Here is a 23,312-nt window from a genome sequence, read left to right as displayed (position 1 = left end):
CATCTTTCATAAAATATGAATCATTAGTAAATGTTTTCAGGGGAACAGTCTCAAAACCTGTGGCAGTGTAATGGAAGGACAAACAGTATTAGTGTAGAGTAACAGTCTTATACGTGTGTATTGATGAGCAAATAAGTACTTTCTATTTTAGTAAGGTTGCCAGCTTCAAGTTCTCATGTATTAACTGCACCATATTCTCTCCAAGGCATTATAGGTGTCTCAAAAAACATTGAGCAAGTTTAAAGTCTTAAAAAGTTTAAAATCTGGTAATGGGATTTAAATTTTTTTTTTTTTTTAGTTTACCTCTAAAACAGCCAGTATTGCCTTACTCCACAATTACTGAACCAGGGGCGGTTCTAGATTTCATCTTTAGGAGGGCTTAGCCCTCAGTGAGAATGTAAAACAAGAAGAGTTTTATATTAGGCTATATATTATATGACTACATAGTAAGCCAAAAGTTATGGTATTATTTAAAATGGCAAAAGTGGACACCAAAATTTTATGCATGATGTAATGATGCCAGTCTTGAATTAAATCAGTTCATGTATGTGTGCATTCTCTACGAACAGTGTGTCCAATCAATGCAGATATTAATAAAAAAATATTCGCAAGACATTTTGCGGCTTTCCGCCGATTAAACGTTGTAGATAAACGCCTCCAGCTCTGACTGCGCGTGTACGCTACGCGTGCCTGCGCTTCTCCGTTCAAATAAAGTAGACAGCTGATGACGCACTTTGGAAAGACTACAACGCACGCGCATAAAAGTAAAGTAAAAAACCGCTCTTGGATCAAACTGATAAATAATTTTCTTTCCCATCGACGACATGTCCTGCATTTTAACGTAATTTTTATTTTTGAAAGTAAAAAAATATACTTAAGGTTTTAGGGTGGCTGAGAACACAGACAGGGGGGCTGGAGTCACCCTAAAAAAGGTCTAGAACCGCCTGAACTACTGCTGCACTCCCATAAACTGCAAATATTGTTCAAAATTAGTTTTTTTCTATTTAGTATTCCTCTAGTGCACCAGTATTTTTTGCAGGCTTAGAATAAGCTTTCAGCAACAAAATGCTTTGTGAATGACTGTTAAATGACTTTTTTCTAAATTGTCCAGTTACTTGTAGAATTTATATAGCCTATGAAATTAGCCCCAATATCCAAATGCATCATTAGGAAAAAAAATCAGATCATCAAATAATTAAAAACTTTAATTATGACACATTTTTGTGAAATGCTGATTTATTGTGGTGATAAGCTTGTATTTATTTTGATTTTTTTTTGTGGTGGTGGTGTTTGGAATAAAAACACTGTCAATAATAATCGTACGTAATTCAAAGCATTGTCTGTAAATTTTAATTTAGTTGTGCGTAATTTAAAACTATTGTACGTAATTATGTTTTTTGTGGAGTTGGATCCCAAAATCTACGGCCACAACAGATACGAGATTTTGTGTGTTTGTTCAAATACAACTCCAAAATGTACGACTATGACAGTTTACAGACACAACGCTTGTTTTCACAACACCTCTTTTTTACACACGAAAACGGTCTGCGAAACAACTGTCAAAAATACGCCATCACGTTCACCCGCATTACTATCTGAGGGAAGATGAATCGATTCCACGAAGTGTGCATGCGCCCCGCCCTCTTCTAAACCACTCATAGAAACCACTGGCGCCGAAATGGTGGGTTAGTTATCACTAATAACAGAGAGAAATTTGTGCTAACACTTTAAAATAATGTTTTTTATTTTATTTCTTGACTTTTACAAGGCATTTGATACTGTTGAACATACTTTTTTATTTGAAATCTTAGAGTTTTTAGGTTTTGGGAGTAATTTTTGTAAAATAATTAAGATGTTTTATACTGACGTATAGTTCTGTATCCCTGAATCCTAGTATAACTCCTAGGTTTGAAGTGCTCTGCGGAATTAGGCAGGGATGCCTGATTTCTCCCAAACTGTTTATTCTAGCCACTCAATCACTTATATTACTCATTAATCATAACGCCGATTTGCATGGGATCTAAAGGAATTTAAAATTAGTCAATTTGCAGACGACACAGCAATCCTTTTAAAGAATAAATTCATGGTTGATGTTGCCCTAAATTCAGTCTCGATTTTCCCTAAAGCTTCAGGATTTACCCTTAATATTAAAAAATGTGAGCTACTTCCCATTCACTCATCAACGGACTCTATCATCTCTTCAATTTAGGTTAAAGACGAAGTGAAATCTTTAGCAATAGTTTTATCTAAAAATGCTATTAGAAGAGAAGACGTTAACTTTTCTAACCAGTTAATAGATATAAGGAAATCTTTGAGCTATTTCCAAAATAATCTATCCATGCCACTCCCTGTAAGTTTCTACAGTTAATGTTAAGAAATCTAATTCGATCGTTTTCCAATTTCTGTGGAAAAACAAAACTCATTATATTAAGAAATCACAGCTGGTTAAAGACTATGATATGGGTTGTATTAAAAGACATTCAAGATTAATTGGTTGAAAACATATCGGTGGCTTAGTGGTTAGCATGTTTGCCTCACAGCTCCAGGGTCGCGGTTCGATTCCCTTTGCTATTACTTATACTGCTTAGTTCATCTTGCTTCCATATTAGTTAGTAGTATTAAGCTCAGTGTTAATGCAGTACTATCTATTACTTCCTGCACAGTCACTCGTTACCAACAGACCATTATTTTAAAGTGTTAGCACAAAATTCTCTCTGTTATTAGTGATAACTAACCCGCCATTTCGGCACCAGTGGTTTCTATGAGTGGTTTAGAAGAGGGCGGGGCGCATGCGCGCTTCGTGGAATCGATTCATCTTCCCTCAGATAGTAATGCGGGTGAACGTGATGGCGTATTTTTGACAGTTGTTTCGCAGACCGTTTTCGTGTGTAAAAAAGAGGTGTTGTGAAAACAAGCGTTGTGTCTGTAAACTGTCATAGTCGTACATTTTGGAGTCGTATTTGAACAAACACACAAAATCTCGTATCTGTAAACTGTTGTGGCCGTAGATTTTGGGATCCAACTTCACAAAAAACATAATTACGCACAATAGTTTTAAATTACGCACAACTAAATTAAAATTTACACACAATGCTTTGAATTACGTACGATTATTATTGACAGTGTTTTTATTCCATAGTGGTGGTGTAATGATCTCTGTCTCCATGTGTGTTACAGGAACACCATGAGGAGGACCTGTTCCTGTACATGACCTACAGCAATGAGAGCGTGTATGGTGCCTGAGTGGAAAAAAAGGGGGGCATGGATGGAAGAGGAAGCCAGTGACAGACTTTGGGTGTGTGCTTGAGGAAGGAATGGAATTTAAACAGTGGTGTGGCGACGTTTTTTTTTTTTTTTTTTATCGTTTTATCACTATTATTCTGTTTTGTATGAAGCTGAGCTTACAGCATTGAACATCAGTGTGGTTTAAAGGATGTAACTGGTTTGTGTTTAAACTACTATGAGTTTAATTACATTTAACAATGTAAGTAAGGCATTGTAATATAGATAGATATGATGGAGGGAAAGAAGAGATGTAAATGAGATGTTGATGACCATGGTGCAGTGCAAAATTATCCCACAATTCCATGAGTCTGTCTCAGGAGTGACTCATCTGTATTGAATGAAAATACTTTGTTTTTTTTTTGTATAGTTATATGATAAATTTTGTGGTCAAAAAAAAAGAAAAAAAAAAGAAAAGAAAAACAGACATGCAGCATTGTGCAGGTGTGGGTTCTATCTATCTATCTATCTATCTATCTATCTATCTATCTATCTATCTATCTATCTATCTATCTATCTATCTATCTATCTATCTATCTATCTATCTATCTATCAATCAATCAATCAATCAATCAATCAATCAATCAATCAGCTTACTGGGCCATTCCAGTCCCCTTAGCTGAATATGGTAACCGCCTCTTTTCTATAGGTTTTCTACTAGATTTTGGAGTATGGTTGTAGAGACTTTCTCATTCAACAACAAATGCATTATTAAGTTTGTGTGCAAATGCATGAGGGGGTTTGGTGGGGAGTCGCCTGGCGATGACAAACATGTAACACTGACAGCAGAGATGCCTGATCATTAAAAAAAGCCACTAAGCATCTGTGCAACCTAGCGCAAACAGTGCAGGACAAAAGACAGTGCATACAAACGATACAAAACATACAAAAATACAAAAAAAATATGAGTTGATCAGAGCTTGAGGCTTGAGGTCAGGGCTTTGTGTAGAAAACTGAAGTTCTACCACTCCAACCTTCACAAACCATGTCTTCATGTAGCTTGCTTTGTGCATAGGAGAATTGTCATGTTGGAACAGGTTGAGATACAGCATAACAAAGGGAGTGCTACAGCATACAAAGATATTCTATACCACGGTGTGCTTTCAATTTAGTGGCAGCAGTTTGGGAGAAAAATATTCAGTATGTTTGATGGTCAGGTGTCCACAAACCTGTAAAACATTACACAATCAACCTTCGTAACTATATTTCCAACACATTACCTATATATCGGCTTCAATGCGGTCTGACTGGTGAGCAGACCCCATCACAGAATTGATGTTTCAGAGCAAACTGTACAGAGTTTCAAAGCAGCTCAATAGTGGGTGTCTGTCTTGTGGATTCATCTTTCATAAAATATGAATCATTAGTAAACATTTTCAGGGGAACAGTCTCAAAACCTGTGGCAGTGTAATGGAAGGACAAACAGTATTAGTGTAGAGTAACAGTAATAACCACTCTAAGCTTACATAAACACAATTTAATATCTGCATTTTTCACAAAAAAGTATAGTATCATGAAAAAATGGTGAGACAGGAGAAGTAATTTATTCTGAAAAATGGAGCACTGCATCAGTTTGAATATATAATATGCAATAACAGCAAATGATTTATTTTTTTTCTATAATAAATAATTGTAAATGTAGTTTAAAGGCGACCACATTTTGCTGCAGTTTTCCTACCACACTTTTCAGATTGAAATTCTTGCAATTAGCATTGTTAGCATGTGTGAGCAAGGGAACACCCGAAAGAACAACACGATATCTGTTCAGTTATGCAAAAAGTCTAATTTGTGTTGAGAACCTCACATCTGTAAGGACTGAACCTACTGGCATCTCACTACTAAAATGCACCTACTGGTTCTAAAGTTGCCTTTTTAGTTCACTGGAAAGTTGACTGAACTAGAACAGACAGGAATTGCTATTCATATTTATAATACTGAACAAAAATCATTTACTTGAACAGCTATTTATTCGTTTAGGATAAGGTTAAAGCCATGATAATTAAGGCCATCTAGATTGAATCATTTAAATCATACAAAAGTGAGATCAAAAGTGCTGCTAAACTTCCTGCTGCTTACTGTTCTTGTTTCTGGAGGAAGTACACAAGCACTATTATCAAATAAACAGTTTTAATGACTCCAGATTTGAGTAGCTTAAAGGTGGTGTGTACAATGTTTGAAAGCCAATGTTGACATTTGAAATCACCAAAACAAACACGCCCCTAACCCAAATAGGTCCCACCCCTGTACTGATAGCTCCACCCACACATACATATGTAACTCAGGCAACTAAAGGAAAGAAATGTGTCTTTATCATAGCTGAAGGGAAGAACAATACGATTGCAGATAAACAAACAAGCAAAAATGACACACAAGCATAATCATGCAAAGGACGGCCTATATTAACTCTGTTAAACAAAGCAAAACCAACGTTACTCACCTATCGAGAAGGAAAAAAGCAACCTTGGCATCCCATCGCAGGCCTTCCCACTCCTTCAGTTCTCTCCAGGACTGGAAAGCTGATCCTATATTTACACGGGTCCTACTTCTTGCCTTATCGTAAGCCTTCTTTGCTTTTCGTTTTTATCTGCCATGCCAATGTTTCAATCGCTTTCTGCTATGTCAGACATGCGCTCTTAACACTGTCTCAGTCGCATATTGACAAGACACGCCCCTTTCTGCTCATTGGCTACATGTTTGTTTTGTTTGTCGGCCCAACTCAGAAGCCAGTATCAACAAAGAGGCATATATGTGTGTTTGTTATAGTTTGTTGAAGGGTTGGAGGGATGTTAAAGGGCAGATAGAGAAGAAGGGTTGGTGGTGTGAGAGAATCTGGCCATGCATGGGTTGTTAGGTGAGACACCACCAATGTGTGAACCAATGTGCATCTCTGGCTAGTTCGTCTATGTGTGACTTCCTATATAAGCCACTTGCTGCTCAGCCTGTGTGTTAAAATCCAATTTAATTTTACAGCACAGTTTTTTATGCCTTTGCTTTGGGTTGAAAGGTGCGCTGGACAACAAGGGTCTTTACACTTTGGCCATATTTCTGCCTAAAGCTACATATTGTTTTGGTGCTTTTAAAAAGATTGTATCCACAAAAACAATTCACAGAATGGGTATATTTATATTTGCATAAATTGCTATACTGATCATTAGTACATTAGTGAAGGACCATAAAAAGGACATTACATTTAAGTGTATTTATCATTAATTTAATTTCTAATCAATGGTAAAGGCACTGGACTGCTTATCAGACGTTTATGCATTCAAATCCCAGGTCCACCAAACTGCCACTGATGAGCTCAACCCTCACTGCTTAGCTGTATAAGATACATGTAAGGTCTTTTTACAGTGATCGTGGGTAAATATTCTGAATAAATTTCCCAAACTCTTTCAAAAGTCTTTGGAAAGGATTTTCTCAGGTGTGCAGTATGCAAAAATATTGTTGATTATTGAACACCTACTTGATACAGGATGTGTAGATTTCCAGTTCATTAATATACATTTCTAAGCTCATTATTTATCATTATTTAAGTACCTATAACATTTGAAGAGAGATAAATTATATATTCACAGAAGTCATTTAATACAGAGCAGTTCCAAAGCATGTGGAGTAAATCACCTGCAGATGTTTTTGAATTTTTGGCGTTTTGAAGATATATCAGAGAATTGTTTGTATTTGATAGTGGAAATTGTTTCTAATTCTTGACTAGAAAAACTGACATTCCAAAGGATCCATTTTACCACAAGGATTTACAATAGCTTATTTCTAGTAAATGCAGCACTTAAAGGAAGAGGAAATGTGTCCAATCTTTCTGTTAGTATAAAATTGTGATGAGGAAGTGTGACGCAATGAGAGTGTGTGTGCCCTGTGATGGGTTGTCACTCCGTCCAGGGTGTATCCTGCCTTGATGCCCGATAAAGCCTGATTCACAGGCTCCCCGTGACCCGAGGTAGTTCAGATAAGCAGTAGAAAATGAGTGAGTGAGAGAAGTGGGATGCAATCAAGTTAGGGGATGAGGATATATTAGGGCTTTGAGAATTTCTCTAAATGTTGAGTCTCCAGGTTCTTTTTTTGTTAGTAATTATTCTTCTTGACTGTTATACATTTAATATTAACCTCACATTGTTTACATACAGTACATGGATTTGTGCTTGCTTGGGAGGAGAAAAGTAGAAGAGCAGTTACATCATTCCTTTTTTTTCATGTCTGGCATCAGACACTGAGTATTTGTTAAGAAAACGAAAGCCTAGTAAGCAGGAGAAAAAATGGACGCTGAAAAAGTGACTGAGGTGGAGATAAAAAATCTTGCACCAGCAGAAGTTCAAGATGATAAGGATGCTAAAAAAGACATAATGAAAGGAACAAAAGGTAAGAAAGAAAACAAACAATCAATAAGTTCTCATTAACAGCATTCTCTATTCTAAAGGTGATCTGAAATAAACATTTATTTAATAAAACTACAAACACACAAAAGTTGTGATAACGTATAATACATGTATGAAGCTAGTCGTATGTAGGGTGAAGAAGAGTTTAAAAATGATTCATTGTTGAAAATGTCCAACTTTCTCAGATATCAATTTGAACTTCTAAAATAAAAATGCAACACTGAGGGAAATCGACTTTGTTGGCCAACAGTAAAGCTAAATTGATTCTTTATGTATTCATGGTGTAATATTACAAAAGTGTGTTGTGTTTTACGGCAGGGGTTCCCAAACTTTTCAGACCGAGACCCCCAATATTAGACTGCTGACGACCAGAGACACCCCCACAGCCCCCACCTTCTTCTCTCCTTTTCCTCCAGCTTGTGAGGATTTGCGATTTGGTTACAGACTGACAGAGCTAAAACAAAAAGGAACACAATCTCTAACCCAGGCTATTTTATTAACAAATTATGGACAAAAACAAATAGGCTACATCCCATAACTATGAAATGCTTACAGACAGAATACGAACAAGCTGCTTGGAACAAGTATAACTTCATGTATAATTGTATTGTAATTGTAAATGTATTCAGAAAAAAACGCCTAATGTGATGGAAGTAGGGGGTTCAATTTTAGAGAATGCTACCCGCAGATCATCTTCCACGTTAAACCGTGACCTGTGTTTATTCTTAATGGCAGTCAGCGCGGAGAAATTCTTTTCGCATAAATGCGTTGCATGAGTACATCCGACGCGGCTTTCAACAACTGTGGATATTCCAGCGCGACAGACACCCAGAACTCATCCAGCGTCTTGCCTTCAAATGCCGTCCTGTGTTCGATCGGTTGAAAGTTGCGCATCTTCCGTATCTGACGCCAGATGATTTGCCGTGTTTACATTGAATATTGACCTTATCCAGTCATCTTGGTCGGGAGCGTCTTCTTCAGGGAAATAAAGTGATCCAAAAATTGTGATTGACGCCCCACTTAACTGTCGTAATTAATCGGAGCAAACAAAGTTTTATTTCCAGTTTATTTTGATGATCCTAAATTTATCCTCGCATCATTACAACTTTTTTAAACATATAATAAATAAATAAATAAATAAATAAATAAATAAATAAATAAATAAAGTTTCTGGAAATCATCTCGCAACCCCCCGCCCCCAACTTTGGGAACTGCTGTTTTACGGAAAGATTTGAGTTTGAGAATGTGTTATGTGTGAAATTTATTCAGTTTGTTTATTCAGGCTCTTGATTAAAAAAAATCAGAATACTGGTGCCTAATATAATCTTCAGAAGAACATCCTCTTACATCTCAACAATCAGACCTGAGAATGTAACAGCATTGCAATATAAACAATGTTATAATTTAGAAAATGGGCTGGCTGGTATATCGCTATCACTAAACTACAAGGTCAGTGCTGTCTTCCAGTAGATGTGGATGTTTATTCTAGACTAAAAATATTGTCTGAAACGGCTTTGTAATCAGAGATACCAGGTCTTTAATATTCATAATAAAAAAAGTATAACATAGTTCAAGAAAAATCATCTCAGTATGCACAACATGCAGAACTTGAGGCTGATGAGTTACAACAGCAGAAGCCCACATGGGGTTTCACTCCTGTAAGCTAAGAACAGAAATCTGAAGCTACAGTGGGCACAGTCTTACTGAAACTGTGCAGATAAAGACTGTAGAATTGACACCTGGTTACCATAGACATTTACCTTTGAGCTCTCTCATGAACAAGGTGTTGAGTTTATATTTTTGTAATGAAAACCTCAAAAAGGAACTAGTATTGCCCTCAGAACAAAAGTTTAAATAACATTCTAGGTGCAAATAATTAAGTTAATCTGTAACTAAAAACAGTATGTAAATCAATTCACTGGCACAAACACACTCAGTAATGCACAGGGTTAATTGATGATAAAAGATTTTCAGATATAAGTAGGAATAATACATTTCGTCAGTTCATCCTCTGGCAATAATGTTAAAACTCAGGCTCAGTCCAAAACTGTACATTCTCGTTCTAAAGTGTATACTCAACGGGCATTCACAAGCCGCACAGGCATAACATATTAAAGCGATAGTGAACATCAAATTTCACTACAGATGCAGCAACATTTAAACATTATGCAAAGGTTGTACCTTAAACCCTACTGAGCTACATCAAATCCCACCATGTATATTAAATTTTGTCATTTCGGGCCTTAGCGGATGTGAAAGTGTCTGCGGATTCGAAGGAGGAACTGACCACAGGTGAAGGTGAAAGGGTGAAAACTAAATATACACGAAAACATGCTGGCTTGAGGAGTTTCTACATGTCATATGATTTACACATGATCATTCTCCTATGTTTAGATATTTACAGGAGAGTTCGTCTGTACAAGAGGATTTCCGCTATTTTCATGGTTCTCTCTTTGTTCTTGCTGGCTATGGTTCTTGCACTGGCTATGAAGTGTAAGTAAAACATTAGCGGTTAGCATGTTACTGACTCATTCACAACAAACTAGTGCTGCTGTAAACATCAACATCCCATCTAGAGCTCCAGCCTTCACTCATATAATATAACAATATGACATTTGCTAGCTTTCTGTAATCACTTTATTCACAAATAAACAAAGAAAATTAACAAAGTGAGAAAATGTTGGTGCTATGTGTATTATTACAAAATAATGTATTGTCAAGTAAAAATAAGCCATTTTTCCACCTACTACATTGCTATTTTTTATGTTTATTTTTGAGTTCTTGTCACTAGATAGCATGTAAATGCAACAGTTGAGAAGGAACCCGCATGATCGAAAGCCTTTAACTATAGTGTCATTCCATTTTAAGCTAAAAATAGATAACATGAAGAGGATGAGCTCAGTTTGTTTGTTTATTTATTTATTTATTTATTTATTTATTTATTTATTTATTTATTTATTTGTAGAGCTGATTTTCACAGGCCTGTCAAATATAATTTCACTGTGAATGTATTAGCTTTTAATATGTATGTTTTCTGTATAAAATACAATTTTCATATTATTTCTGTGTTCCTTTGACATCCAAACCTCAGCAAAGGTGAAGTGTCCAGAGATTGCTGAACCTAATTGTGAACTTTGTCAGACCATGTGTCCTCCACTAAAGGGCATCCGAGGTAAAAGCCTATAACACCAAATTTGCTCAAAAATACTGATTTAGAATTCTAAATACTCTTCATATATATTTATTTCTTTATAATGATGTTCTATTGTCCCATTTTATCATTTGTGTGAATTCATTATCTTTATTTTTGTCATTTATGAGCTATGTATTAAAACCTGCTGTTTCTCTGCAGAGTGTCCGTGCTCTGAGTGCGAGGAAGATTGGGAGATGTTTGAGAACTCTTGTTACTTCTTTTCTGATGACCGCCTAAAGTGGCAGGAGAGCAGGGAGGCGTGTCAGAAACTTGGAGGAGACCTGGTTGTTATTGACAATGAACGTGTTCAGGTGAAGCAGTCAATCGCTCAGTCACTCAAACTGAAACAGACATCACTATTAAAGACAGGTTATAGGTGTATATCTTACTTGTGTCTGTCTATATTACTGTAGAAGTTTCTAACTGAGGACAGGAACATTATGCACTGGATTGGGTTCCATTATTCAGAAGATCAGAAATGGATTTGGATTAACAATAGTACAACAACCCGGAGGTGAGTAATCAGTGTTGTGTTTCTTACCATGGTTTTTGTTGGAGAGCTTTGGTGGGTAGTGTGTTTCTTAACCCAGCAGTAATGCCAAAGTGTTTAATAAGAGCCCCAGCAAGGCTATTAGCCAGAACAACATCCACTGCAATCAGTGCAGCTGCTGTGCTGAGAATGATCCATCCCTTAAAATACTAGTCATTGTTGGTGGTACTATAGTGTCCCTATAACATTGATGTAGAGAGTAATGGGGATTCATAAAAGATACATAACAACAGATAAGCGGCAGTGAGTATTACTAAATTTGTTCTTTTCACTAAACTACTTCTGTCACAATGAATTCCGAGCTTGAAGGTTTAATGCAACAGCTCAACAAGAAACAAAATAAAACACTTCTATAATCTCACTGACAAACATTTCATAAATCATGAACATGAAACTTTCCTTTGTTTTCATTTTCTGTAAAAGCAAATGATTAATTCATTATATGAAGTATAATAGCATACAGTAGAAAGGGGAAGCAAATTCTTCTGATATTTCTCATCAAAATCTTAATTTTGCAGACTGCTGCTCACTGGATTTTGTCAGTGAATGTTTTTGTGTAAATAAACAGTGTTTTTTCATTATCAGCTTCTGGTCCAATGGCCAGCCAAAACCAGACGTTCAAGGCTCCTGTGCACTGCTAAATGGAGGGACATCAGACCTGAACAACTGGCTTTCAAACTCCTGTAATGTGATGTCACAGTACATCTGCAAGAAGTGTTAAAATTGGAGAATGCCAACCATAACCATCACATGTATCTGCTACAGTTGCCTTCAATAACTTCATTTTACTGTTATCCTTACCTTTTACAAATGCAGTTCATAAACAGTAACAAATACAGAATCAGCACATAAAACAATCCTGTTCTGTGATGCACAATCAAGTAGATATGCTATGCATTTTTCATGATTTTAGATATTATTCTCACTAAAACATTCAGAATATATTATATAACATCATATATACCTTAGTAACAGCTTTTTTTAATGGTTGTGAGATGTCATTACGTATATTTACAGTGGTTCAGTTAAACATTCCTAATACATTTTGTACTTACTTTGTAATGCACCTTTTTGTATGCAGCCCACACAATAAATGCAATTATTCAGATTTATTTGTGTAGCACTTTTAACAATGAACATTGTCTCAAAGCAGCTTTCCAGAACATAAACATTAAACAAAAAGTTAATAAAGATTAATAATAACACAAAGGTTCAAGATTAGTATTGTACTTACATTTAAATGTGTTTATATTCATCCCCAATGAATAAGCCTGAGGTGACTGAGGCGACTGTGGCAAGGAAAAACTCCCTTAGATGGTAAAGGAAGAAACCTTGAGAGGAGCCAGACTCCAAAGAGAACCCATCCTCATTTGGGTGACACTGGAGGGTGTGATTATAAATATACAGTCCAACAAATATTGTATTGATGAGGAGGTTGCTGTCCTCAAAGACCACATGTAGTTTGCAATTCCTCATAGAATGCACAAATATTTCATGAAGCAAAGTCCAACTGGAGCTGGTAAGTCTCTAGATGTCTCAGGATCCTCACATGGTTGACCTCATCTCAGTGAAGGTCCAAAATCTTCATGACACAGAATACAGTCGGAGCTGGTACAATTTCTGGAATCCAAAGGATAGCTAGAAAAGGAGATGCAGTGGAGAGGAATTAGTGTAGCTGCTGTTCATAATTGCAAGCACTAGTTGATAATGTGCATGTACTAGAGCAAAACTATTAAGGAAGTATTATGTGTACGCCTGACTAGATAGGTTTTTAATCTACATTTAAACTGGGAAAGTGTGTCTGGGAAAAAAGTTTGGGAGCTAAATATGAAAACGCCCTACCACCTTTAGTAGATTTTGATATTCTGGAAACTACCAGAAGTCCTGAGTTTTGTGATCTCAGAGAGCATGAAGGAATGTAGTGTTAGAAGACTAGGTAGATACATGGGAGCTACTGTAAACCATTTAGAGTCTTGTACGTAAGTAGCAGCAGTTTGTAATCAATTGTAAACTTAACAGGTAGCCAGTTTAAAGATGATAAAATTGGGGTTATATGATCATATTTTCTCAACCTGGTAAGAACTCTGGCAGCTGCATTTTGGACTAACTGTAGCCTATTTATTGAAGATGCAGGACAACCACCTAGTAATGCATTACAATAGTCAGGTTGGAGGTCATGAATGCATGAACTAGCTCTTCAGCATCAGATACAGATAGAATAATTCTTGGCTTGGCAATATTTCTGAAGTGGAAGAAGGCTGTTTTTGTAATATGGGCTATATGATTTTCAAAAGACAAGTTTCTGTCTATATAAAACCCAGGTCTTTCACTGTTGAGCTAGTGGTAACTGTAACCCATCTGTAGGAGCTCTAGGAGAGTGGTGTGCAGGTTCTCGGGCATGTAGATTCTTTCTGGAGGACACTCGGTAGGCGTCGGCGTCGGCGTCTGTGAGTTGGCCTGGGAGATCTCTGTCAGGACGTCCCACTGTATCAGAGCAAGCATCCGGGTCTCGGGGATGATGGGTTCAGGTGCCTCTCTATGGAATAAAAACACTGTCAATAATAATCGTATGTAATTCAAAGCATTGCGTGTAAATTTTAATTTAGTTGTGCGTATTTTAAAACTATTGTACGTAATTATGTTTTTTGTAGAGTTGGATCCCAAAATTTACGGCCACGACAGTTTACAGATACGAGATTTTGTGTGTTTGTTCAAATACAACTCCAAAATGTACGACTATGACAGTTTACAGACACAACGCTTGTTTTCACAGCACCTCTTTTTTACACACGAAAACGGTCTGCGAAACAACTGTCAAAAATACGTCATCACGTTCACCGGCATTACTATCCGAGGGAAGATGAATCGATTCCACGAAGTGTGCATGCGCCCCGCCCTCTTCTAAACCACTCATAGAAACCACTGGTGCCGAAATGGCGGGTTAGTTATCACTAATAACAGAGAGAAATGCGCGCTTCGTGGAATCGATTCATCTTCCCTCGGATAGTAATGCCGTGAACGTGTGAACGTGATGACGTATTTTTGACAGTTGTTTCACAGACCGTTTTCGTGTGTAAAAAAGAGGTGTTGTGAAAACAAGCGTTGTGTCTGTAAACTGTCATAGTCGTACATTTTGGAGTCGTATTTGAACAAACACACAAAATCTCATATCTGTAAACTGTTGTGGCCGTAGATTTTGGGATCCAATTTCACAAAAAACATAATTATGTACAATAGTTTTAAATTACACACAACTAAATTAAAATTTACACACAATGCTTTGAATTACGTACGATTATTATTGACAGTGTTTTTATTCCATAGAGAGGCACCTGAACCCAACATCCCCGAGACCCGGATCCTTGCTCTGATACAGTGGGACGTCTCTGGTCTACCTCTCGGTGCACACGTGACAGTGCATCAGCTTTAGCATTCATGCTTCCTGGACGGTAGGTCACGGAAAACTGAAAGAAGAACATAGCCCATCTTGCTTGACGGGGGTTCATGCGCTTGGCAGCACTGAGATATTCCAGGTTTCTGTCGTCAGTCAAGATTGTGAACGGATGTCGCACACCCTCCAGCCAATGCCTCCACTCCTCAAATGCTGCTTTCATGGCTAACAGCTCACGGTCTCTCACGTCGTAATTGCGCTCTGTGGGAGATAACTTGCGGGAGAAGAACATTTTGTTGGCCGGCCCCTGGCGCTGAGACAGGACCGCTCCGACTCCTGTGTTGGAGGCATCCACCTCCACTATAAACAGCCGGTTTGGATCGGTGGTGAAGGATGGGTGCCGAGGTGAAGCTCTTCTTCAGGTTTTGGAATGCCATAAGTGCCTCCGGTGACCAGGTGAGACGGGCTGGGGCTTTCTTGGTCATGGACGTGAGCGGTGCTGCGATAGTGCTGAATCCACGGATGAAGCGACGGTAAAAGTTAGCAAACCCCAGGAAGTGTTGCAGTTCCTTGATGGTCTGTGGTTGTGGCCATTGTAGTACAGGTCGGTTGTCATGGTGTTAAGCTGGAGTGGCCTCTCTGTGGGGCGGTGGTGCTGGGTGCATGCTTGTAGGCTGAGGTCTCTTGTCACATGCGTGATGCGTCCCTCTCCGAGCGGCTGGCTGTCAATACCCTCCACGGCCACAGGGGGCGCACAATGGGTTACCGGTAGGTCATGGGCCCGCACAAACTCCTCCGACAAAAAGTTCCTAGCTAATTTTTGTTCCTCGCACCTCAAGGTGTACATTAATCTGAGCACAGTTCTGTGATTGAGGAAGGGAGAGGTTTCGACTCACCGGAGTGTTACGCTTGTTAGCTGGTCTGGTGGGACAAGCCGACAGCCTGTGGCCGGATTCCCTGCAGTACAAGCAGAGGCGCCAGCGGACTCGCATTTCTCGTTCCTCGGCTGTGAGGTGCGTGAAATCGAGCTGCATGGCCTGGTAGCTCTCTGAGCGAACGGCGTGTGCGGGGTTTCATCAGGTGCCCATCAGGTTGTCGATTCGAATGGAGAGGTCCATAAACTTGGCCCAGGTTTTTCCTTCGCCCCGCTTGCAGTTCCGGGTTCAAGCCCTCCCGGTATAGCAGCTTCAGCGGCCGCTCCTCCCAGCCTGCTGCCGCGGCGAGGGTGCAGAATGCCAGCGCATACTCAGCGGCGGTGCGATCGCCCTACGAGATTTTCAGTAGATGCTCCTCCTCGCACTCACCGATGGCAGAGTGATCGAATACAGTGCGAAGTAGTGCGAGGAAGTGCTTGAAGGTTGGGAAGGCGGCCCAGTCAGTAAGTAATAATAATAATAATAATAATAATAATAATAAGAAGAAGAAGAAGAAGAAGAAGAAGAAGAAAAAGAAGAAATAAGGATAAAAATAAATATATGAATATAGACAATTAAAGCTTAAAATGAATTGAAAACGATTAACTTAAAACTTAAGATACTATATATCTATCCCTATCCCCTTTAACTGGGTATCATCAGCATAACAATAAAATGTTATGTGTGCATTTGTATCCATTTGATGATGAAGTGAAGGATTGCTATCAAAATTAAGATTTAAATTGTGATTTACCAATCAGACGGTGTGCAACACCCTGGAGATGTTGTCCGAGAGGGTTTCTGCTCCAACTCTGCTGGGGTGCAGGCCATCAGCATGGAACAGCCTAGGACGCTCCCAGAAAACGTTCCAGTTGTCAATAAAGAGCAGATTCTGACCATGACACCATGATTGTAACCATTCATTTAAGGTAAAAATGTCTGAACCTCTTGATTTCTCACTGGTACGTGGGTACAGACATGATGATCCTTGCTGTGGGCGATGTGCTGCGAACCGTCTACACCAAGTTCTTGAGGTCCCTCTTCGGGATCTCAGGCTTGTGTCGTTCGTGCCAGCATGAAGGACAACAGTTCCGGTGTTCTTCCTCAGGATCTCAGGTACCTGTGCAGTGACACCAACAACATGAGCAGCATGTAAATAGCAAGTTTGTATAGGGTATGAATACATTTTGGGAAAAAGTCCTTTACCAGCTTTCCAGTGATGGTAAAGGACTTTTCCCCAAAATGTATTCGTACCCTATCTGTGGAAATCACACCCTAAAGCAGATAAATAAAAATTTCAGGAACAGGTAAATCATATTCAGTTTAATGTACATTTATATTTACAGCATTTGGCAGACACCCTTAACCAGAGCTACGTACAGAAGTGCTTAAGTCTCTATCATTGAGCGGTTGAGACAGGAACAACCTTCAGTAAGTTCCCTAGCGAGTAATATCACCCATGGCAATGATGCGGCAGCAGCGGCTAGGCCTATTTTGCCAGGTGCTGGTGCCGCATCAACGGATAGGTTTGTTTTTGTCCCTAGAGACCGGAAATGTCCAAAATTTAGTGGAACGTCAGGTATAGGTATTGATGAATGGGTCGAAGAGGCACAGGCTTGTATCTGGGCCCGTTGCTTGTCTACGGCTGACCAGGTGTTCTTTTTGTTCGATCACTTAGAGGGTGAAGCTCAGGAGGAAATTAGGCATCGTTCCGCTGCCGATAGAAGTAATCCAACTCTCATAATCGAGGCCCTACGTGAATTGTATGGCTGCTCATTGTCATATGTGGCTTTGCAAGTGGCTTTTTCTCCCGGAGGCAGCGGGAGGGGGAGACCCTTTTGGAGTTCTCCCTTGCCCTGATGGGCCTCCAGGAGAAAGTTAAGCAGCAGTCGTCCTCCGCCATGCCAAATGCGGAAATATTGTTGCGAGACTAATTTGTTGAATTTGTGTTAGATCCGGCATTGCGTCGTGAACTCAAACAATTGGTGCGCCGGCAGCCATTGTGTACCTTCTTGGATGTCCGGGGTGAGGCGATACGTTGGGAATGGGAAGAGACGCCCGGGGAAACGAGACCTAGGAGTCAGTCACTTCCGGTAGCATATGGGTTTCAGTGTGGGGTACAAGGGGAGCCACAGGCTGAAAGCAGTATTTCACGGTCAGAATTTGCAGAATTGCGTGAGATGCTTAAGTTACAGCAAGAGCAAATAGGTCAGCTTACGCAAGGGCTTGCCCGATTACAGAGCTTTCAGTCCCGAAATACCTCTCCTCATCGTGGTCCAGTAATATGTCGGCGGTGCCAACGTGAGGGTCATTTTGCTAGGGACTGCGATGGACAGCGTGCTCCCCTTCGGTCGAGGCCGCCTTCTAGGTTCGTGCCTGCACCCCGGGAAGAACCAGTTCATTCTGTACAGTGGTCGGAAAACTAAAAAGTACCCACCGAAATGCAGAGCCACTGTTCGGTTGGGGAGTTTGATGGCTCTCTTTTAGATCCCATTACATCTGTGCCTCAGTTAGTTTCGTCTTGCCCTCATCTCGTTGCCCTTTTTGGTGGCGTTTCGATTCCCTGTTTGGTGGACACTGGATCGATGGTGTCCACCATTACAGAGAGCTGTTTCCATGAGTGTAGCGACCAGTGGGGACAGGGAGGGATGAAGACATGTCATTGGCTACAACTTCGCGCCGCTAATGGTCTTGCGATACCATACGTTGGTTATATCGAGTTGGATGTGGAGCTGTGCGGTAGGCTGGTACCAAAGTGCGGGGTCCTGGTGGTCAGGGATCCTCCGGGTGGGCCGTGTACTAGAGTCCCGGGAGTTTTAGGGATGAATATCCTATGGCGCTGTTACCAGGAGCTCTTTGGGCAGCATGGCCCTGCCTTGTTCAGCCTGCCGTCAGTGTCACAAGCCCCAAGTATTATGGTTCAGGCCCTTCAGTATTGTCAGCAAGCTAGTACCCAGCCCAGTGAGAGTAGTGTGGGCAAGGTTAGAGTGCGTTGCCATCGCGCATGTCGTATTCCTGGTGGTACTATAAAGTTAGTGGCCGCAACATGTTCTAGGCAGTTTGCAGATACCACTGTGCTTTTCGAACCCTTGGAAGAGGGATTGCCTGTGGGATTTTTGGCCTCTCCTGCGTTGCTAAAGGTCATCCAGGGTACAGTTTATGTACCTGTAGTGAATGTAGGGACGCTGGATGTGTTGCTTTACCATCGTAGCATTTTAGGTAGTCTGAATGGTGTTTTGGTGGTCAGCTTGCCCACTGAGGTGGTAGAGGTACAAGAGGTACAGTCTGTTGCTGCCACTGACGCCCAGGGCTCCCAGGTGCCTTCCGCTAGTGGTCAGGGCTCTCAGGCAAGTGCTGTATTAGATCTGATTGATGCCATTGACTTAGCTATGCTCCGGAGTGAGGAGGTCAGTCAGGTTAAGGCACTGCTTCGGCACTATCATACAGTGTTTTCTGCACATGAGGGCGATCTGGGGTGTACTGATTTGATTACCCTTGAGATCTCTCTGGTTCTCGATATCCCAGTGAGACAGCGTTATCGCAGAATACCCCCCTCAGAGTATGAGGTCGTTAAAGCGCACATTAATCAGCTTGAGGCACAAGTGATCAAGGAGAGCAGTAGCCCTTATGCCTCGCCCATAGTCTTGGTGAAGAAAAAGGACGGTAGTCTGCGCATGTGTGTAGACTACCGTCAGTTGTATCGAGGCACATCGAGGAATCTTTGGATTCCCTGACTGGGGCCCGCTGGTTTTCCACCATGGATTTAGCCAGCAGGTACAATCAAGTCCCGGTGGCTGTGAGAGATCAACCCAAGACTGCTTTTTGTACCCCCTTCGGATTATTTGAGTACAACCGTATGCCCTTTGGACTTTGTAATGCCCCTAGCACCTTTGCACTCCATTGCATATGCCAGCCACAGTCTTCGGCCCACTGAGCGCAATATGTCAAATTACAGCTCAATGAAATTGGAGTTTCTTGTGCTCAAGTGGGCCATGACCGAGAAATTTAGGGAATACCTAGTAGGACAGTAATGTGTTGTGTTTACAGACAACAACCCCCTAAGTCATTTGGAGTCAGCTAAACTTGGTGCTACAGAACAGCGCTGGGCTGCAAAACTGGCCTCCTTTGATTTTGAGATCAGGTATAGGTCAGGGAGAAGTAATAAGAATGCAGATGCCCTCTCATGACAGAACCCACCATGCTCCCTTAACTGGGGTTTGGGTATTGAGACTTTGGGCACTAGTGTGCCTGTGAAGGTACATCAGGCCTTGGATGATAGGGTGGCCTTTCCAGTTACTCAGGCTGTTATGATGTCTTTTCCCAGTTACTCAGGTGAGGAGATGCGGTCTTTACAGAGGGCTGACCCTATGTTTAGTGAAGTCCTGTGGTTGTGAGAGAGTAAGAGGTTCCCTAGTGGGGAAGAGCGCCGACTGCTGTCAAAACCAGCCTTAGCCCTCCTTCGTCAGTGGGATAGGTTACTGGAACCGAATGGTGTAGTCTATCGTCGAGTTCTCCGTCCTAATGGTGGGTAGGTGTTCCTGCAGGTATTGCTACCTACAGAGTTAGTCAGGCAGCGCTGTTATTGGCCTAGTTTGGCTTTAGAGGTAGCTCAGTGGTGTAGGGAGTGTGAGCGATGCCAAGTGGCCAAGGACACACAGCCCGCTGCCTGGAGCTTCATGGGTCATTTGTTGGCGTCTAGGCCTAACGAGATTTTGGCAATTGATTTCACGGTCCTCGAGCCATATCGGACAGGGATAGAGAATGTATTGGTGATGACTGATGTCTTCACCAAATACAGTATGGCTGTCCCTACTTGGGATCAGAGGGCCGAGACCGTTGTTGGAGTATTGGTGGTGGAGTGGTTTTACAAGTTCGGGGTTCCTGGTCGGATTCATTCCGACCAGGGCCGCAATTTTGAGTCTTGTCTGATGCAACAGCTGTGTGCTTTGTATAACATTCAGAGGTCTCATACCACACCTTATCACACACACAGCGGGTATCGGTCAATGTGAGCGATTTAATCGTACGTTACACAATCTCTTGCGTACCCTCCCAGTGTCAAAGAAACGAGATTGGGTGTCTTGTCACTCCCCACCAGTCCACCGGTGAGACGCCCTATTTCCTGATGTTTGGGCAGGAACCCCGGCTCCCTGTGGATTTCCTTCTTGGTCGGGTCCAGGAGGCTGTACCAGGTACTGTACATGATTGGGTGGTGGAACACCAAGCCCGACTTCAGGTTGCTTTTGATAAGGCTTGTGAATGGTTACGGCAGGTTGCTGACCGCCGTAAAGCCAACTATGATCAAGGTGCTCATGATGTCCCGTTAAAGGAAGGCCAACTGGTGTACCTCCGAGATCATGCTAAGAGAGGTCGTCAGAAAATTCAGGATTTATGGAGCTCGGTAGTACATCGGGTAGTGAGAGCACCCAAGGCGGGCGGCGCCGTCTATTCAGTAGCACCACTGGGTGAGCCAGATAGGGTTAAACATGTTCATCGGTCCTCATTATAGGCATGTATTCGGAGGGAGTCATTGGTATTTGAGGGTAATCAGACCCATCAAAGTTCTGAAGTTAACCCTCCATTGGAACAAGTGAGTGTGCAGGAGGATGAGTCTGAAACAGAATGGTTGTTGGTTATTCCAGTAGGACACCAGGTAGCGGGAGTATCACATCCTGCTGAACTAGCTTGTGCAGAACCATCTTCCACAGGTATGTTAGCGCCATCCGGAGTTGTGCCAACATCCTCCATTGCACCTGATTTAGGGGCGACGTACCACCGCTGGCCACCACTCTAATGTTCACCACCTTCCTCGGACTGTAGGTAGGGTAGTGTCGGAGGCTCATACAGCTTCTACTGCAGCCTCAGCTATTTTTAGGCCATGGGATTAAGTTGATCGTTGGGGCGACGATGAGAGGAGGTTGGATTATGTCTATATAAACAACATGCATGTGTGACCTAAACGAGCGTCACTTCCCGGGATCCCGTTTCGCTTCCGGTTTATGGACTGAGGGCTGTTGTGATTTTGTTATGTGAAACAACTATCGCTATGCATCTCTTTAAAACACGGATTATACATGTCGGTTTTCTGCAGCTTCGCAGGACGATCGCGGCAACTGTAGTCATCTCCGTGGCTGCAGATATCGTGGCTTTGACTTATTGTTCGTGGTGTGTGTCTCACGTCTGTTTATGCGACCATATTCAGGTAATGTTATGCATTTTAATGACTGTAATGGCGTGCTGATGTACTTGCATTTCGGTAGTAACTCATGCGTTTATTGTAGTCAATACAATGCCGTGTATGGGCGGATGATGACTGTTATTTTCCCTCGTGTATCCTGAGCTTCACCAGCTGAATGATTAAACTGAAACTATACTTCGCATTGCAACTATGGAGTATTATTTTCACCTCTACTGACTCCCGGGTCCCTGCGCCTGTTATATGGTGGGTCTAATTCATGTGGGTTTTATTATATAAATGTTTTATGGTGACGGGCTAACATGATTAGTTTTCCCTATGTTGTAGAGTGATAGGGGCATGCAGTGACGTCACCGCTGTCTTGTTCTTCGTTGAACGTTCGTGAATGCCATTTTAATGCGGTTGTGAATCCGCTAATGGTGTGGGAGTGCTCTTTTGCACTTAGATGGTCCAGTTGTGTTTTTATTTAATTGATTTATTAGTTATTTTTGGTTAATCTCTGTATCATTGCCAATGTACTGGTGTGATTATTTGTTTTTTTCTCTGTTGTTCCAGTGACAATTGGCTTTGTGTTCTTTATTCTTTAATTTGATTTAATTTTGTTAATTTGTTATTGTGTGTTTGGCAGGCATTAAGTGTCAGCTGTGTTGCCTGCCTAAACCTTGTTAAACATTCTTGTTAAACATTTTTGTTTGTGTTTGAGTGAGTGTGTGTGTGTGTGTGTGTGTGTGTGTGTGTGTGTGTGAGTGGGTGTGTATGCACGTTGTGTTATTCTGTTTTACAGGAGCTGCAGACCTTTTCTGAAGAGCAGGGCTGAAGTCTTTAGGTGGTGATGGTGTTTCCTCACGGACTGCTGTGATTTACCGTGTGCACTGGGGCTTTTGGGAGTGGTGTAAGTTTGCAGTGTACGTAGAGTAAAGGCCTGTACGGCCGGTCATTTAGCCCAGGCTGCAGCTCCTCGTGTTGTCTTTTCTGGACCATTTGTGTGCTTGTGGTTTTACAAGTGAATGCATTTTAAATTTCCTTTGTCATTAAATTCAATAAACAGTGTTTCATTTTTATACCAGTACCTCTGTCTCCATTGTCAATTTGCCACAAAGTGGGGAACTTGTGCACAGTATTTTCAATCAATTCCTTGGGTGAGATTCCCAGGGTAGTGTAGTCGGGCATTGTTAACCCTTTAGGGTTCTTAAATCATTTAAATTCATTTAATTCATTCCCTCCCTCTGCCATCTGGCCACAATTGGATACATTAACTCTGGTTCACTAGGTTACATACTTAAGATTTCATGAGTCTAAAACATTGTTAAAAGTTTTTGGGTTTTTTCTTTTTGGTTTTAATAAACATATGTGAAACAAACAGGGAAGGAAGTGTTTCATGAATAAGTAGGTCTTTAG

The 23,312-nt window shown here is 40.9% G+C and overlaps 1 protein-coding gene across 1 annotated transcript; it reads left to right on the top strand.

Moving 5' to 3' along the window:
* The first annotated feature begins 7,206 nt into the window (after nucleotides 1-7,206).
* On the top strand, nucleotides 7,207-12,521 carry LOC113643583 (CD209 antigen-like protein C). Its single transcript, XM_027147912.2, has 6 exons — nucleotides 7,207-7,653; nucleotides 10,065-10,163; nucleotides 10,762-10,842; nucleotides 11,023-11,174; nucleotides 11,277-11,377; nucleotides 11,999-12,521. The coding sequence occupies exons 1-6, from the start codon at nucleotides 7,551-7,553 to the stop codon at nucleotides 12,132-12,134; spliced, it is 672 nt and encodes a 223-aa protein (XP_027003713.2). The 5' UTR covers nucleotides 7,207-7,550; the 3' UTR covers nucleotides 12,135-12,521.
* Nucleotides 12,522-23,312: the final 10,791 nt, after the last annotated feature.

The sequence above is a fragment of the Tachysurus fulvidraco genome, chromosome 3 (assembly GCF_022655615.1).
Source record: "Tachysurus fulvidraco isolate hzauxx_2018 chromosome 3, HZAU_PFXX_2.0, whole genome shotgun sequence".
In the NCBI taxonomy this organism is placed as follows: domain Eukaryota; kingdom Metazoa; phylum Chordata; class Actinopteri; order Siluriformes; family Bagridae; genus Tachysurus; species Tachysurus fulvidraco.
Note: the sequence above shows the minus strand (reverse complement) of the source record. Positions and strands in the feature narration are given on the sequence as shown.

Coding starts and splice junctions, on each gene's coding strand:
- LOC113643583 (XM_027147912.2), top strand. CDS start 7,551: ATGGACGCTGAAAAAGTGACTGAGGTGGAGATAAAAAATCTTGCACCA. Junction 7,654..10,064: donor CATAATGAAAGGAACAAAAG/GTAAGAAAGAAA, acceptor TCCTATGTTTAG/ATATTTACAGGAGAGTTCGT. Junction 10,164..10,761: donor TCTTGCACTGGCTATGAAGT/GTAAGTAAAACA, acceptor TCCAAACCTCAG/CAAAGGTGAAGTGTCCAGAG.